Source organism: Macrosteles quadrilineatus, unplaced genomic scaffold (assembly GCF_028750875.1).
Source record: "Macrosteles quadrilineatus isolate MER2022 unplaced genomic scaffold, UCM_ALF_1.0 Scaffold_48__1_contigs__length_938360, whole genome shotgun sequence".
Classification (NCBI taxonomy): Eukaryota; Metazoa; Arthropoda; class Insecta; order Hemiptera; family Cicadellidae; genus Macrosteles; species Macrosteles quadrilineatus.
The window spans coordinates 457,853-473,931 of NW_026542641.1; the positions used below are offsets into that span (position 1 = coordinate 457,853).

A 16,079-nucleotide genomic window follows, 5' to 3' on the forward strand; every position below is an offset into this window, starting at 1 on the left:
ATCGAAAAATAGTTCTGATCATAAAATTATAAATTCTGACAACAGATGTACAGTTAAGAAGTAATCGCATTCTAAGTGAAATCTTTGACAAAAGTTAACGCCTCTGGTGGGATTCAGAATTTTCGATTCCCACCTCTCCTCCGGTAACCACTACCCTCAGGCCATAAATCAGGGGATTAACCCAAACAAAGATCTGGGCCGCTGTCCGTCTCCCCCTCTGTTCCTTCCGTACTCCCAAGCGTTAATTAATTCACTATATTCACAGGGAAACTTATTTAACACCATATTTAGGAATAATGACTCAGGAAGTTTAACTTTATCCTCTTTCCAAGTTTCGTCCTTTAGCTCAAACAAAATTTTTTCCAGCTTTGTTATGTGTTTTGCTACACTGTTGTGTGAGTCCTTTACCAAAGAACCATTGACTATTGTAAACAGACGGTCTTGTCTCTGTTCAGTTTTCTGTTCAAAAATATTCAAAAGTTTCTCCCGCATTTCCTGTGCAGTTGAACACATATTTATAAGCTGTCTTACTTGACTGCTAACAGATGAAACAATAATATTCTGTGCCGAAAATTCTTTCCTTTCAAGTACAGCAACCTGTTTTTGATATTTGTCCATCTTTGAAGCATCTCATCTTCACCTGGTTTCTCAGGGTATACAAGCTTTCCTTCAACAGCTCCTACACCATGAACTCGAAACTGTATGACTACTTGAAATTTCCAATCTATCCAATTGAATACTTACTTGAATAGTTGTCTTCTCCATCTATGACCGACATGTCAGATGGATTGCGTCATGTTTTTTAAACTACTATTTACATAAACATACTACTAATTACTATCAAAATTATATATATATATATATAAACTTTTCTTTGGCGGACTTGTCACGTTACGAAAAGAGGTTCGTGTTATCGATTTTGAGGACTCGTAGAATATGACTGTTATTTTATTTTAATAACTCCTGTATACCGATACTTGGCTATTGCTCGATTTAGAGCAACAGGCACACTAGTCATTTTTTAATCTCAACAAAATTAAACAGTTTCATTTGTATGTCAATTTATTGTAATATAACAAGTGTCGAATTCGAGCAATTGCTAAGCATTACAGGCGTTATTTTAAAACGAACAACAGTCATAATTTCTAATGACTTTAAAAGATTCTACTCAAAGATTATGGAAATACTCAAGATGTACATAACAGATTGATGTAATCAACATTTCTTGTAATGTAAATATCTTATAATTTTTCAAAAGCTGATCTTGTTTTTTTAGTGTTTTCTACAAATAGCCTTACTCATAGCCGCATTAGGTTGTCCATAATAACGATTATAAATATAAAAAAAAACATTATTTCTATTTCTTCTCCTTGGTGGTGTTCTATGACTTTCCTGTGTTTCCATAGTTTGAAAATCGGCTCTTTCAATGATTAATAAGAAATGCAGCACAGTGTTAATTCAGTTCTCTTTTTAGTGTATGAATTTATCCAGGCTCTCTCACTTTTTTCCATTGTAATATTTATGCCAACCCAAATTCAAATAATAAATATTTCATTTCAACCAAAAATGTTTGTAGCAAACTGTTAAATTAGCAAACTTATTGAATGTTCACAATTAACATATGTTCTTCTTCTCACTTCTTATTTCTGACAACAGCTTGAGTTTCATAACAATGTTTTTTTTTACAGTATTTATTTCTGGTTTAATGTAGACATTATTCACAGAAGTGTTAACAAAATAAACAAGAAATTAAGAATAATAACATTGTGGGTTCGCCCAGACCTGAGACACCCTGTAACATAATTAATTTAGAGAAATATTAACCTCTAATATTTCTTTTGTTGAATGTTGTTGAATTGTTGAATGTTTCTTTTGTTGAAAATTTTCTTTAGGCTTCGTTTGTCCAATAGATCTTGAGGGAGCCTTCGACGTAGCCTCCTGTTCTCAGTTTCTTCACCAAGATGAAAAGTTAATGCACCAGGAACATTGTTTAAAGATTTCAGAAATTTTGAGGTGGTTTTTTCAATAAAGGCCGAGATAGACTCCACTCCTAGCTCTTCATGTATTTGCCTGTTTCTAACAAACCAGGGAGCATTCACCGCTATTCTTAGAATTTTGTTTTGAATTACTTGAATTTTGAAGAGTTTGTTTTTTGATATAGCTAATCCCCAGATAGGAGATGCATGTATGTAATCAAGGGCCGAATTATTGATTTGTAGATTAGAACTGTACAAGCTGGCTTCAGAGTAGATTTCGTATTGCCTTGGGACAGTTTTTTATTAACGTGGTAGTTCCAATTAAGTTTTTTGTCCAGCCATACTCCAAGATATTTTATGGCCTGGTCATCAGGGTTCCAAGGTAGAAAGTTACCATATATTTGAATTTCATGTGGCAATGTATTTTTTTTCAAGGAGAATATTTTGGTCTCACATTTAGTTGAATTTAGGCGAAATTTCCACTTGTAGAACCAATCAATGAGAAGATACACAGAGTATTGCAGGGAATACGTGGCCTCATGGATGTCGGAATGTTGGCACAGGATAGCAGTGTCGTCGGCGTAGAGAGCTAATGAGGCGTCTTCTGGAAGAGGGATGTCTGCCATATACAGATTGAACTATACAGGACCCAATATTGAACCTTGTGGAACTCCTGCATTGACTTGTCGAATGGATGATTTAGAGGAACATATTTTAACAGAGAAGGTCCTGTGACAAAGAAACGATTTTACAATATCGGTTAAATACTTTGGAAATCCAAAATGAATCAATTTAAACACAAGACCGTCATGCCATACCTTATCGAATGCCTGAGATATGTCAAGGAATGCCGCTACTGTGTGCTGTTTCCTCTCAAACCCTTTGACTATCGTTTTATATATACGTAAGATTTGATGTATGGGCGAATGTTTTGGCTGAAATCCAAAATGATGAGCCGGAATTATATTTGCAGCATCCATGTAAGAGGCAATTCGTTTCAAGATGATTTTTTCAAATACTTTAGAAAGTGTACACAGTAAGCTGATTGAACGGTAACTCGATGGAGAAGACTTTGGTTTATTGGGTTTATGAATAACTGATATTTCCGCATGCTTCCAAATAGAAGGGAAGTAAGATTTAGACAAACATGCATTAATAATTGATGTGAAATATGAAAAGCCCTTGTTGGTGAGATTTCGCAAAATAATATTAGGAATAAGGTCATGGCCAGGTGATTTACGGAGTGGAAGTTTTTTAATTACTGCTTTAATTTCAGATTGGCATTCAAACTTTATTGGTGGTTCAGCAGATAAAAATTGTCCATTCAAAGTCTCGTTCACCATCTCATCGTCACCATAATCAGCAAGATCAGTGGGTTGAAATGTAGTTTCATAACTATCTGCCAAAAGTTCACACTTCTGTAAATCAGTCTCACATATTAGGTTGTCTTTTTTCAATGTAGGTATGACCGATGGAGTACTTAAAAGACGTTTAGTTGCTTTCCACATATTTGGGTCACTCGGATGAATATCAGAAACATACTTCTTATAGTCGTGTAGTCCTATTCCGCCCGAGTTTTATTTCGCCCGTAACCTAATTAGTCCCAGTTCGCCCGCGGTCCCAGATTAACCCTTATAATCCTCAGCTCTACCTGCGTCAGGAGTCCTATTCCATCCACGGAGGCGAAGCCGCGCCTCTTTATAATCTTGAACTTCCCTTTGGGTTGAAACGCTTTAACAGTAATCTATATTGATGAATGTTTACGACATAACAGATTAATAAAATTTACTGTCCATGTCCTTGTTAGTTACTGTATGTTTGTCTCGCTATCCAAAATGTGTAAATAAGCAATTTAATTATTTAAAATATTGCGTTTAACGGCAAACAGAAACATATGACAACACTGCAATCCAAGACATCGCCAAACATATGGAAATGAGATTTAGCTCTCTTCTCCCCAAAAAGAAGCATACCGATGGCGAATCCTTAATGACCACCCTCTTGGAAAAATGCGAAACTCTTTCTCCCCTGTTATTTCGCGCGGACAACGCTTGGACATTCCAAGCCAACAACCCTCGCGCTTCATCCACATCCTGTCGACATATCTGGTTATTCATAACAAAATATGGTCGTAGGTAAAGTAGTGTACGCAACTCGCGTAAATAGAGTAAACGACACTATCTTAACGCATTCCTTGTGTAAAATACAAGATAACATTGTATACGAAAAGTAAAAAAAGATAGTCTAATAACACTTAAAAAATATATTTGTGTTCTCATACTGTTATCTCACCAGACGATAAATATACATAAAAGATGACAAATAGTGATCGAGTTTGATTCGACACTCCAATCATCATCAGACCCAATAGGCGAATTATTTACATTGTATAATAAAGAAAACTTAAATGTGTGCAGTTGGGTATTTAACACTAGAAGCAGCTAACTAGTAGCCTTTGTTTGGCCATGTCTTAGATTGCAGTGTTGTCATATGTTTCTGTTTGCCGTTAAACGCAATATTTTAAATAATTAAATTGCTTATTTACACATTTTGGATAGCGAGACAAACATACAGTAACTAACAGGACATGGACAGTAAATTTTATTAATCTGTTATGTCGTAAACATTCATCAATATAGATTACTGTTAAAGCGTTTCAACCCAAAGGGAAGTTCAAGATTATAAAGATTTAACATATCTTTATAACAGCTACATCAATAAGGGCAAATGCCGCTTTATATTTTAATGCTGATATCTTTGTGTTTACACTTTACATTAATACTATAAAGGAAATTTGCTTGGTTTGTCTGAAGGGCTTTTACATAGTTGGGGGTGGGTGGGGTCCTAGTAGGCGGGGCTTCTCCTCCGTGGATGGAATAGGACTCCTGACGCAGGTAGAGCTGAGGATTATAAGGGTTAATCTGGGACCGCTGGCGAACTGGGACTTATTAGGTTACGGATGAAATAAAACTCGGGCGGAATAGGACATAACCCTTATAGTTGTCTATTCTAAATTCCTCGAGTTCTGTTTTCACTCGTCTTCCCAGTTCGTTGAGTTGCCTTTTAAAGTGTGGTAGACGGTATCGCTGCCAAAGTCGTCTAACTTTATGTTTTTCTCTAATAAGACGCATCATTCTCATTGGAGGATGATAGTAGTCGTTATTTTGTGTGGATTGTGAGGGATTTAAGATAGCTTTCCTGGCACAAGTTTTTAATGGTTCGGTAAATATTTTTACAGAGTTTTCTATTTCGATGCAAGACGATAATTTAGGCATACCTTCTAAACATTTACCTATTTCTGCACTGAAAATTTCCCAATTTATCTTTTCATTAATTAATCGTTGAGGTAGACAACTGAATTGAGGTTGCGTGAAGAAGGTTACTATAACGGGAGAATGGTCAGAGTCCAGCTCGGGTAAAACATTTTGAATGATTGGAGCTGTAAAGTTTTTGTGCAAAACCAAATCAAGTATATCTGGTTGATAATTAGGTTGCCATGGAAAATGTGTTGGTTCTTGTGGCGCATCAATCATTACGTTTGAGTTATTTGTGAGTCGTAACAAATGGTTTCCACTTGGATTTGTGGTTCTGCAACCCCATATCTGATGTTTACAATTTAGGTCCCCCATAACAACAGTCGAACAATTTTCTGCAAACAGCACCTGCAAGTCATTATTGTGTAGCCGTTTGTTCGGGAGTTTGTAGACAGAAATTAAGCGAAAGTCTGTACCATGACTTAAATTAATTTTTACACCAACAGCTTCTACTGAAGATAAACAAAAATATATTATCATAATAAAAATATATTATGATGGTCCAAAGTTCCTCGCACAAAAATTGCAACGCCACCTGAAGCTATTGGATTAGGCCTATCTTCCCTGTATATAGAGTACCCATTAACTTTGAAATTTTCCACATTGGTCAGGTGTGTCTCAGTAATACATGCAATATCGATGCTGTCTAACCATAAACGCGATAAAAGTAACACGTTTATCTCTAAGCCCATTGGCATTCCAGTTAAGGAGGGTTAAATTGATTTGATCAATTTGAGAGAATAGAGCTTATCACATTACTTATTATCTTTTTGAGAGTAGGAATAAACGATTTCAGCACATCAAGGATTATTTGTTCAAAGTTTTGAAACACAGACGTATCAGGAGCATCATCAGATTGTTCTTGTGAGAATGAATTATTAGTGTTGCGGCGGCTCGTAGCAGCAACTTTAGCAAAGGAAACTCGTGATGTAGAAGGTTCCTGAGGCGAAAAGTTTGTATGAATCACAGGAAAATGAGTAGCAGAATTCAAATCAGGGGGAGAAGGAGGATTTTCTTTTTTCTCAGTAGCGTTTTGAGGGCGATTGCGAGGATTACCCCGATTGTGATCTTTGTTGGTTATTTTCTGGTATACTTGACAACCTCTGTAGTTAGCTGTGTGGCTTTCACCACAATGAGGAGCTGCAGTTTTTTGTTTAGAACATTCAGAGTAGTGATGTTGACCAGTGCACCGCATGCACCTTGGGTCCAGCTTACAAAAGTTCTTCGTGTGTTCATAGCGTTGACATCGAGTGCATTAGGGAATTTGCCTAGATCTTCTTTTCATTTCGACACTTACAACTGCAAAACAGATTGTGGTTAAATTAAATATAGCTTAGCCGTCGTCGTTGTTTTCTAAGTCTACTGCACAAAGAGGGAGTGGAAGTTTTTTTTTTTTTTTTTGAGTAACCTAGTGACTCTAATGACAGGATAGTTTTGATCTGTTAGCTCAGTTTTAATTTCATTCTCAGATAATGATGTAGGAACGTTCCTGACAATCACTTCTAGTTTTTTGTCATGTAGGGGTTGAAAAGTATGATATTTAATGTTGGAAGAATCTTAAAAGGCTGTCAAATTTCTAAAGTCATCTATATTAGACAAGTTCACTTTAAGGGACTGCCCTCGAACTTGAGTTGAAAAAGTTGCCTTTACCATATTTCGGACGTCTTTTATTATTTCTTGGTGGTTGTTTACGTTGTGCAAAAATATAGGAGGGATTTTTAACTTTGGGTCATTTACTTGATTTTCCAAAGTAGAATCGTCCATCTCGTGTGATTGATCCACGTCATTGCCATTACCATTAGAACAATAAGAATGTTTAGATAGAATTTGGTATTAATTGCCTTTACATAGTTCACTTGAATCTAAAACATATAGTTTCGGTTGAGATTCAGAGGAAGAAAAGGTAAGTTTATGTTTTGGAAATACAAAATCATCATCAGGATCACTTACATTTTCATCAAAAGGCATAGCAAGGAACTTGTTTGTTTGTTGTACATTATACTTAGCTTTGTTTACATTAGATGTTGACATTCTTGTAACAGGAGGAGCTTGTTGGTTAGACCTATGTTTGAACAAAGTTTTATTGTTTACTTTAACTATTTCCGTGATACTATGAAACAAGTACAAAGAACAAACAAAGAATTTGTCACAACTTTAAAGAGAGACCGAGCTCAAAAATACGTAAAAAAAAAGATAATTATTCACAGAGCAAACCCTTGGAAGAGTGGACTGGTTCCAGATCTGGCCAGATCTGGGTGCCAGATCTGGGATGACATATCTGGACACATTCCAGATCTGGCGAGATCTGGCTAGATCTGGCACCCATTTTTGACCAGATATGGAATTAGTTCAGATCTGGCATCACAGATCTGATCATATCTGGCATCCAGATCTGACCAGATATGGAATTAATCCAGATCTGGCATCGCAGATCTGGTCATATCTCAAATCAAATCAAATCAAAATATCTTTATTCGTCATCTGTACATGCTTGGTACATTGAATAGTGTCAATGAGTAGCCTATATTACATTTAAAATATTTGTAACATAGGCCCTAAAATCTGGGATCCAGATCTGAAATTATTCCAGATATGGCACCAAGGTATGGCCAGATCTGAAATGAGTCCATATATGGCAACCAGATATGCCTGATCTGAGACAGACCTTTTAATATTAGTCGCACACACCAGAAATTGTAACACTTCTGATTTTTAGGCCTATTTGTTAAATTAATTTATTTTTAAAAGTTTATTTGAGAATAAAATTAATGTGACAAACAATGCTATGAAAAACATTTAAATTCAACAAAAAAAAAACAGTGCAATGGAAAACAAAAGACTAAATATGAATAGTATGCAATTCAATTCCTATGACAACAAATATTGGCAGCCCTTTTTTTGAACGAGAAATGTTTGAAAATTAATGTTCATAATTTAATAGTTAAATATTATACAATTGTTTAGATAGGGCTACTATTGTACCTATTTTAGTAAAACAAACTACAAAAATTAAGAAAATACCCCCGCCGCAGCAAACCTACAGACTAAGCAAATTTCCATTTGCCAGATTTTCAATTAAATCGCTATTTGAATAAAATTAGGTTTAATGAGTAGCCTACCTAGGTTTGCTGCTACAGGGAGGCTAATAAAGTGTGTTTATTAGTAAAATATTAACATCTAAGTATAACATATATTGAAAAATTTTGATAAAAATATATCCTTAAACAAGCAAATTACAACATACAACATTTTACAGTATTCTTGATGTCTTACAAGTACAATTACGAGACCTAATACAGCTTCTCGTATTAGTAATGGCTTTTGTTACAGTGTCTGATAAGAAGCGGCCGTGGTGTAGTGATCTGACTCCCACGCTAGAGTCCCTGGTTCAAATCCCGGTCGGACATATTAAAATTTTATTACGATTTTTTTCACTTTTTAATTTTTATAAAATTGTTAATGCATAGTTAATTAGGTTTAAATGTTAAAACATCTTATATTCTTTTTTCTTTTTTTAAAATCATTTTCTTTATGTGTAACTTAACACAGATCTGGTTTTTATGTTTCAAAATCAGATCTGGATTTTTTTAATCTGGCCAGATCTGGAACTTTTTCATAAGGGAAAAACAACACAGTCACTATAAATAAGAACCAGAGCTGTCTTTTCCATAACAATGTTTGTTTGCTATGTTAATCTGATGCAGATATACAAAACTTTAAAGGGCCCCAAGGCCTCACTCTCTAACTATTTCCCTATAAAGAAAGTTTACTGGCTACTCATACTGTCGGGGAAAAAAGTTTAGACACTCAAGTTTGGAGCTCTACAGAAAAGTTACCAAACTAACTTAGAAAAACACGTAGTATATATAAATTTCCGTTGTTTTATTCTACGTATTCCGGTGAAAACAAAATATTTTTTGCTCTCTTAGGAAATTCTTTTATGACAGTTGGAAGGTAAAAACTCCCTGTTTTTAGAGTATCAAAAACCATCTTATGACTTTGAAAATTCGCACAATGTTAACTAAACGTCAGAACTTTATCAGGCTTTAATACAATATAGACACATATATAATGAATTAATTTGTGTAGTTTCAGAATTTTTACTCTACCCAAAAAGTTTTTGTTGTAACTTTTGTAAATTAACTTTTTCTCAAAAACGGCAAACGCTAGAAAAATATTGAAAAGCTTGTTTTGAAGGCGATTGATTTTGTATTTGAAATATTGATACTGCTATATTTGTAGCTATTTTTGTAGCTAGCTAAAAAAGATAAAAGAATAGCGTTAACATGTATCATAAAATTGTACAGATACGAGCTGAGAAGGAGAGGGAAGTCCTCATAGCGGATTCTGAGCGGTCCAAGAAACAGCGGCTGAAGGGCGAGTTGGATCAGCAGAAGCAAAGGGCGGACTCACTGCAGCATGAGGTATACAACCAAATCATAAGTTTTATTTTTTATTAATGAATTTATTTCTTCATCCATAGCAGATTTTCAATTGATGGCATGCTCAGATCTAATCGCTTCATCATAATTTTTCGGTACTTCTTTTGTAAGTTTTGCAGAAGCTAAAAGCTAATTTTTATCTCTGTCATTGAGACACATGACAGAATCATCTCTATATCTCATAGGAATTTTTATTCCATCACGTTTTCTCAGGTTATAAGTCTCATCTTGTAATACATCACCTTGAATAGTGTTGAATACGTTTAAGGTGTCAAAAGATTCGTCTCAATATGTAGTTTTGCAATAAGGTTTTAAAATTCCCACTCTTAATGGCGTGAGACCCTCTCAAAGGTCGGGTTTTCCCCATAAGAAATACACAGAACAAATGTAAAAACAAAAAAAACAGATGTTTATAAAAAGAAACTCATTAGGTTTTTAGGAGTAAATATTAATGTTTGTAATATTCAGTAGGTTAAGATCAAGTTAAACAGTTAATCGTTTTGTTGGAAGAACAGAAAATGCCTCAAGAAAACGGGAGGAGGGGACGATTAATAATAAGATATATAATGCGTATGAGGAGAGTACAAAAAGAGAGACCTGGTCCAACAGATTCCCATCCAGATACAAATTCACTTGGTGAGATGAATAATATTTGACAGTTATGCTATGCAACTTACTTTGGAAGAAAAAAAATATATACGAAGCACATAGTGTTGTCACGGTGGTAAAGTAAACTTGCCTAATCACAGATCAAATGAATGCATGCAAGAAATGTTTACTTCTGACACGATAGATCGAGAAATTTCAAAACATTTAGTAGAAAATATAATAATGCCTTGACTATGATAAGTTCAAGTTGTAAGATTATTCCAAATCTTTGCGGACGTTATGTTTTTATTGTAAACTTTTGTATTACTCGGTCTACTTCAATTGAGAAAAACGCAAATGGATTGTTTACTTCTAGGTTATGTTGCCCGTTCCTCGGACAAACTTATACAAAGTTTTTGGACTGAATTCACCAACACAATCCAGACATTTCAAGTCGAAAAAAGAAGTTTCAAAAACTCATTTGCTATTGAAAGTTTTAGTGGCAATATTAGACCAAATATAAGTGGAGGAATTAGTGTTTATGTATTTAACGATCGAGTAGTTATGGTCAAGTTTATTCTTATTTCAGGAGAGGCTATATACACTTTTCAAAAAGAGAAAATGAAAATTAATATCCAAATTTTATAGCTACAAGAGTTATCCAACCTATTTCGACATAATCGAGAAATGAATCCATACTTTCAAAAAATTGGGACAGGTATTAAAAGAGGAATTCCACTGAACAACGTGAGAACGTTCTGATGCGGGGCATATACCGTGACTGACAGACAACACGTTAAAATACGTTAATCAACTTTCAATGGTGTTGCTGCTTAACTATTCAAAGCAGATTATGGCTGTCCAGTTGGTAACCCAGAGTTTGTAGTGAAAAATGGAGCACATGAAATGGTTGATATCACCCAACTTTTCAGGATTCTCTACGGAGAAAATTCGTTTGATTAAAGGGAAGTCTCAAATCAAAGAAATAAAATTACCCAAACTTAAACTACTTAACACAGGCAACAGTAAGGCAACAGTTTTCTTCAATGCTCAATGCTGGAAAAACTTTGTTGTAACATGTTAACTCGAATTGAAGCAGATCCTTTAGCATTCATTAGAAGTTATCCGTTATAACTGAGAGCAGAAATAATGTAGGTGAACCTTTTTTGCAATAGAGATATTTAAAATTAAGGTTTCTAACAAGTGTTTAAACAACTCTAAGATATGTAACTAGAATTACTCGAATTTAAGCATAACGTTTTCCTCGGAGTTATGTTTCATAGGTACTGTGACGGGCCTAAAATATCCAATATATATATATGATCTACAATCCTGGTGACGACGCCGGAGCAGAAGGCCAGACAGCGGAGACAATAACAACGGAGCGACAATACTAGAGCCGCACGGGTTCTCTAGTATATATATACCGGGTGTCCAAAACCACCCGTACACCCCTTTCAAAACGATGGAAACCATTTCTTACAAACAAAAAATAATACAGAACTAGCTAAATTGGGTACGGTCTACCAAATGGTGATAATTTCAAATCCAAAATCACACCGGAAGTGGCTTTTTCGGACCGGAAGTTGACTTTTTTAAATGTAAACTACCAATTTTGATTATAGAATCGGATTCTGCGTTGAAAAATACATAACTTTTGTCTAAAACATTTTTTGAAAAAAACTAGTTTTCTATCTCTAATACCCCATTAAAGTCAATAATTTTTGGTCATTCATCAGTCAAAGTTACTCGAAACAATAATAGAGAAAAACAAATAACAAAGATTATACGTAAAGACATATGATGAATAGAATCAGCTGTTTATTTTAAACACCTTAGCAATTGAGTAACAGCTGGTCTACACATTGCTTAATTTCATTTTATTTTTTTAAATAAATCATTTGTTTTTACATTTAAGGGTCAAATGTAAAAATAAATTATTAGAAAAAATTAAACTTAGCAATGTGTAGACCAGCTGTTACTCAATTGCTAAGGTGTTTAAAATAAACAGCTGATTCTATTCATCATATGTCTTTACGTAATCTTTGTTATTTGTTTTTCTCTATTATTGTTTGGAGTAACTTTGACTGATGAATGACAAAAAATTATTGACTTTAATGGGGGATTAGAGGTAGAAAACAAGTTTTTTTCAAAAAATGTTTTAGACAAAAGTTATGTATTTTTCAACGCAGAATCCGATTCTCTAATCAAAATTGGTAGTTTACATTTAAAAAAGTCAACTTCTGGTCCGAAAAAGCCACTTCCGGTGTGATTTTGGATTTGAAATTATCACCATTTGGTAGACCTTACCCAATTTAGCTAGTTCTGTATTATTTTTTGTTTGTAAGAAAAGGTTTCCATCATTTTGAAAGGGGAGTACGGGTGGTTTTGGACACCCGGTATATATATATATATATAAAACACGTGAAGCCGTTTTTTGTTAATACTACTCCTCCCTCATTCGTGGACCAATTTCAAAGTTTGAGGTGTCAAAAGATTCATCTCAATTTGTAGTTCTGCAATAAGGTTTTAGAATTTAAAATTTCTTACCCTTAAGGGCGCAAGCGCAATACGCACTCAAAGATTGAGTTCATTACAGAATTGGAATAACACACACAAAATTAGGGCCTATTGTTGCTAAGTTTATTTTTATTATTCATTAGAGACAAATAATATACACATTTCAATAAGATAAAATGAAACTCTTATAAATGAGTTATCAAAACTATTTCGATACAAACGTCATCTATCATTAATAGGCCATTCGTAGATTTTAATAGGCTACCACAATTAGGAGAACAGAAAGTCTGTTTGAGTATTCGTGTACTGCCGACAGAACAGAGAACACGTGATTTTTAAACAAATAACGATAATCTGTTTGGCAAAATTAGTTTCTTATTTGTAAGCCATAATGTTTACAGTTTACTGTTTACAGTCACGTGTTAAGCAATTCATTGATTGATTACTTGAGAGCTAAGCACACCTAAGTGTGTATTTTAATCTAAAAATGAATGCACTGTGAGTGCAGAATGGAGTAAGATGTTCTGGGTAGCTTTTTTATCGAATTTCCATATATGGTAGGTGGCACATTAAAACCTAGACCCGGGAACAATATACTTTTAGCGATGTCCGTGAACGCGATAACTTGAGAATTTTTTTCCGATTTTGATGAAATTTGGCTAAAAGGTGTAATAAAGGACAAACTTGCATGCTATTTTACAAAAAAAAAACTTATTACCCTCCCTGCAGCAGCAAACCTAGGTACTTGTTATACATCATGTTATTTAAATATATTTAAATAGATTTACAGTAATTGAAAATCCAATCGGGCAAATGAGAAATCGTATCTCAAATCAAATCAAATCAAAATACTTTTATTCCAAATATTAAACAATAATAGAACAATACATTACATGGAATTATTCCCCCGGATAGATGTTGATCTGTGATCAGGGGAAGAGTTCTTGTAAACCATTGTTAGGCAATAGTATGCAAAGTATTGAGAATTTGTTCAATGCTAATACTTACAACTACTAGAAATTTAAATACCCCCGCCGCAGCAAACCTGCAGACTAAGCGAATTTCAACTCTGATTACATTATTACTAAAATATTTCCATGAATTAGACATATTATTTATTACCAATTTAAATAACATTAGATTTAACAAGTGCTTAGGTTTGCTGCTACGGGTAAGGTAAAAAGTGTTTTTTGACCATACATCAATAGTATAGGATGAAATAAATAAATTTGCCAAATTTTATCGACATATATCCATAAACTAGTAAACTACAACAGTTTTCATTTTCTCCATAAGAATAACATGGGAATTTAAAATTACACTATTTTTGAATTTTCTCCTTGACCGTTAGGCACACAATAGCGCTTCAATGTACTACACTATTTATTTTTTTAAGCTCTACAAAACAGTTTAAAAAAAATTGCAAAATGTTTTGTTATTAGGGCAAAAAATGGGAAAAACCCTTTTTTACCCCATAAAACCCCCCATAAACCCCCGTTCCCATGGTCCGATTATGCTGGTTCGCGAACTCGTTCGAATAAACGTAGGTTTACACGTTTGTACCAAATTTCATCAAAATCGGATCATTTTTGCTCGAGTTATCGCGCTAACGGACACACACATATATATATATATATAATAAATAAATAAATATATATATATATATACAGGGTGAGTTTTAATTGTCCCCCCCCCCAACTTTTTTCTACATTTTTTCAAATATCAATCCCAGACCACTTCCAAACATTGTTCACCACTTCATTTTGACAAGGTGGTCATTTCCGGCCGCCATCTTGGATCCGCCATATTGGATGCAAAATATTTTTTTCAGATGTAAAGGTGGGGTTGTGACCCATTATTGCGAACTAGATTTTTACCCTGATTACAATGCCGCAAACCCTTTAAAAAAATCTTGATCAATTCCAAAGTTATGAGGGCTTTTTAAAACTTTATTTTTAGCCCATTTTAACATTGTGCATGTACAAACTAAGACCATAATCTCAAAATAGTGCTAGATAAAGATAAGTATACACTACCAGTCATTGTTGACCTATTTTCACTTGGTTATGACTGATGTATTTTTTCGGCCGCCATCTTGGATCCGCCATTTTGAAATATGATAAATTATTTTAAATATGAAGGGGGTGTTGTGACCCATCATTTCGAACTACTTTTTTAAGCTAAACTCAATGCCGCAATCCGTTTTTTGTTATCAAGTTTTATTAATGATATATTGCAACTTTTTTGTTAAAAATGTCAATATTTCAAAATCAAAATATGAAAATGAAAAACGGATTGCAGCATTGAGTTTAGCTTAAAAAAGTAGTTCGAAATGATGGGTCACTACACCCCCTTCATATTTAAAATAATTTATCATATTTCAAAATGGTGGATCCAAGATGGCGGCCGAAAAAAATACATCAGTCATAACCAAGTGAAAATAGGTCAACAATGACTGGTAGTGTATACTTATCTTTATCTAGCACTATTTTGAGATTATGGTCTTAGTTTGTACATGCACAATGTTAAAATGGGCTAAAAATAAAGTTTTAAAAAGCCCTCATAACTTTGGAATGGATCAAGATTTTTTTAAAGGGTTTGCGGCATTGTAATCAGGGTAAAAATCTAGTTCGCAATAATGGGTCACAACCCCACCATTACATTTGAAAAAAATATTTTGCATCCAATATGGCGGATCCAAGATGGCGGCCGGAAATGACCACCTTGTCAAAATGAAGTACTTACTAACCAACAATGTTTGGAAGTGGTCTGGGATTGATATTTGAAAAAATGTAGAAAAAAGTTGGGGGGGGGACAATTAAAACTCACTCTGTATATATATATATTTATTTATGAATTTGAACGGATGGTGTTTTTGGCCTCTAGGGACCTCAAAATGAAAAATTCCCCTATTCCCTATATGGGAAATTCGCTAAAAGACAAAAACCTATATAAAATGAATATTAGAAAGGAAACCCTTAATTTGATTTATACAGAAACGAAAGTCTATAGGAGAACTAATTTCTATAGGAGAACTAACATTTTGTTTAATACATTTAAACAAAAGTTGAATCAAATGGAACATCCTAAACTAGAATTACTGAAAACGGTAACTAAAACATGGTTGAATTCTGACATCAGCCGTGATGAAATCATCTTTTTCAGTTCAGTATTGCAAAATTATACTGTGTAAACGGACTGTATCAGCGCCTCTGCAGCCGCCCACCCGATACGCGTGA

At 34.2% G+C, this 16,079-nt stretch overlaps 1 protein-coding gene across 1 annotated transcript in view; it reads left to right on the plus strand.

Moving 5' to 3' along the window:
- The window catches only part of LOC129005967 (uncharacterized), an 82,053-nt gene that overhangs the window by 23,254 nt on the left and 42,720 nt on the right, over positions 1-16,079 (plus strand). The window contains exon 3 of the mRNA XM_054435044.1: positions 9,598-9,714. Within this exon, the coding sequence (XP_054291019.1) occupies positions 9,598-9,714 (117 nt within the window). The remainder of the gene's footprint in view (positions 1-9,597; positions 9,715-16,079) is intronic.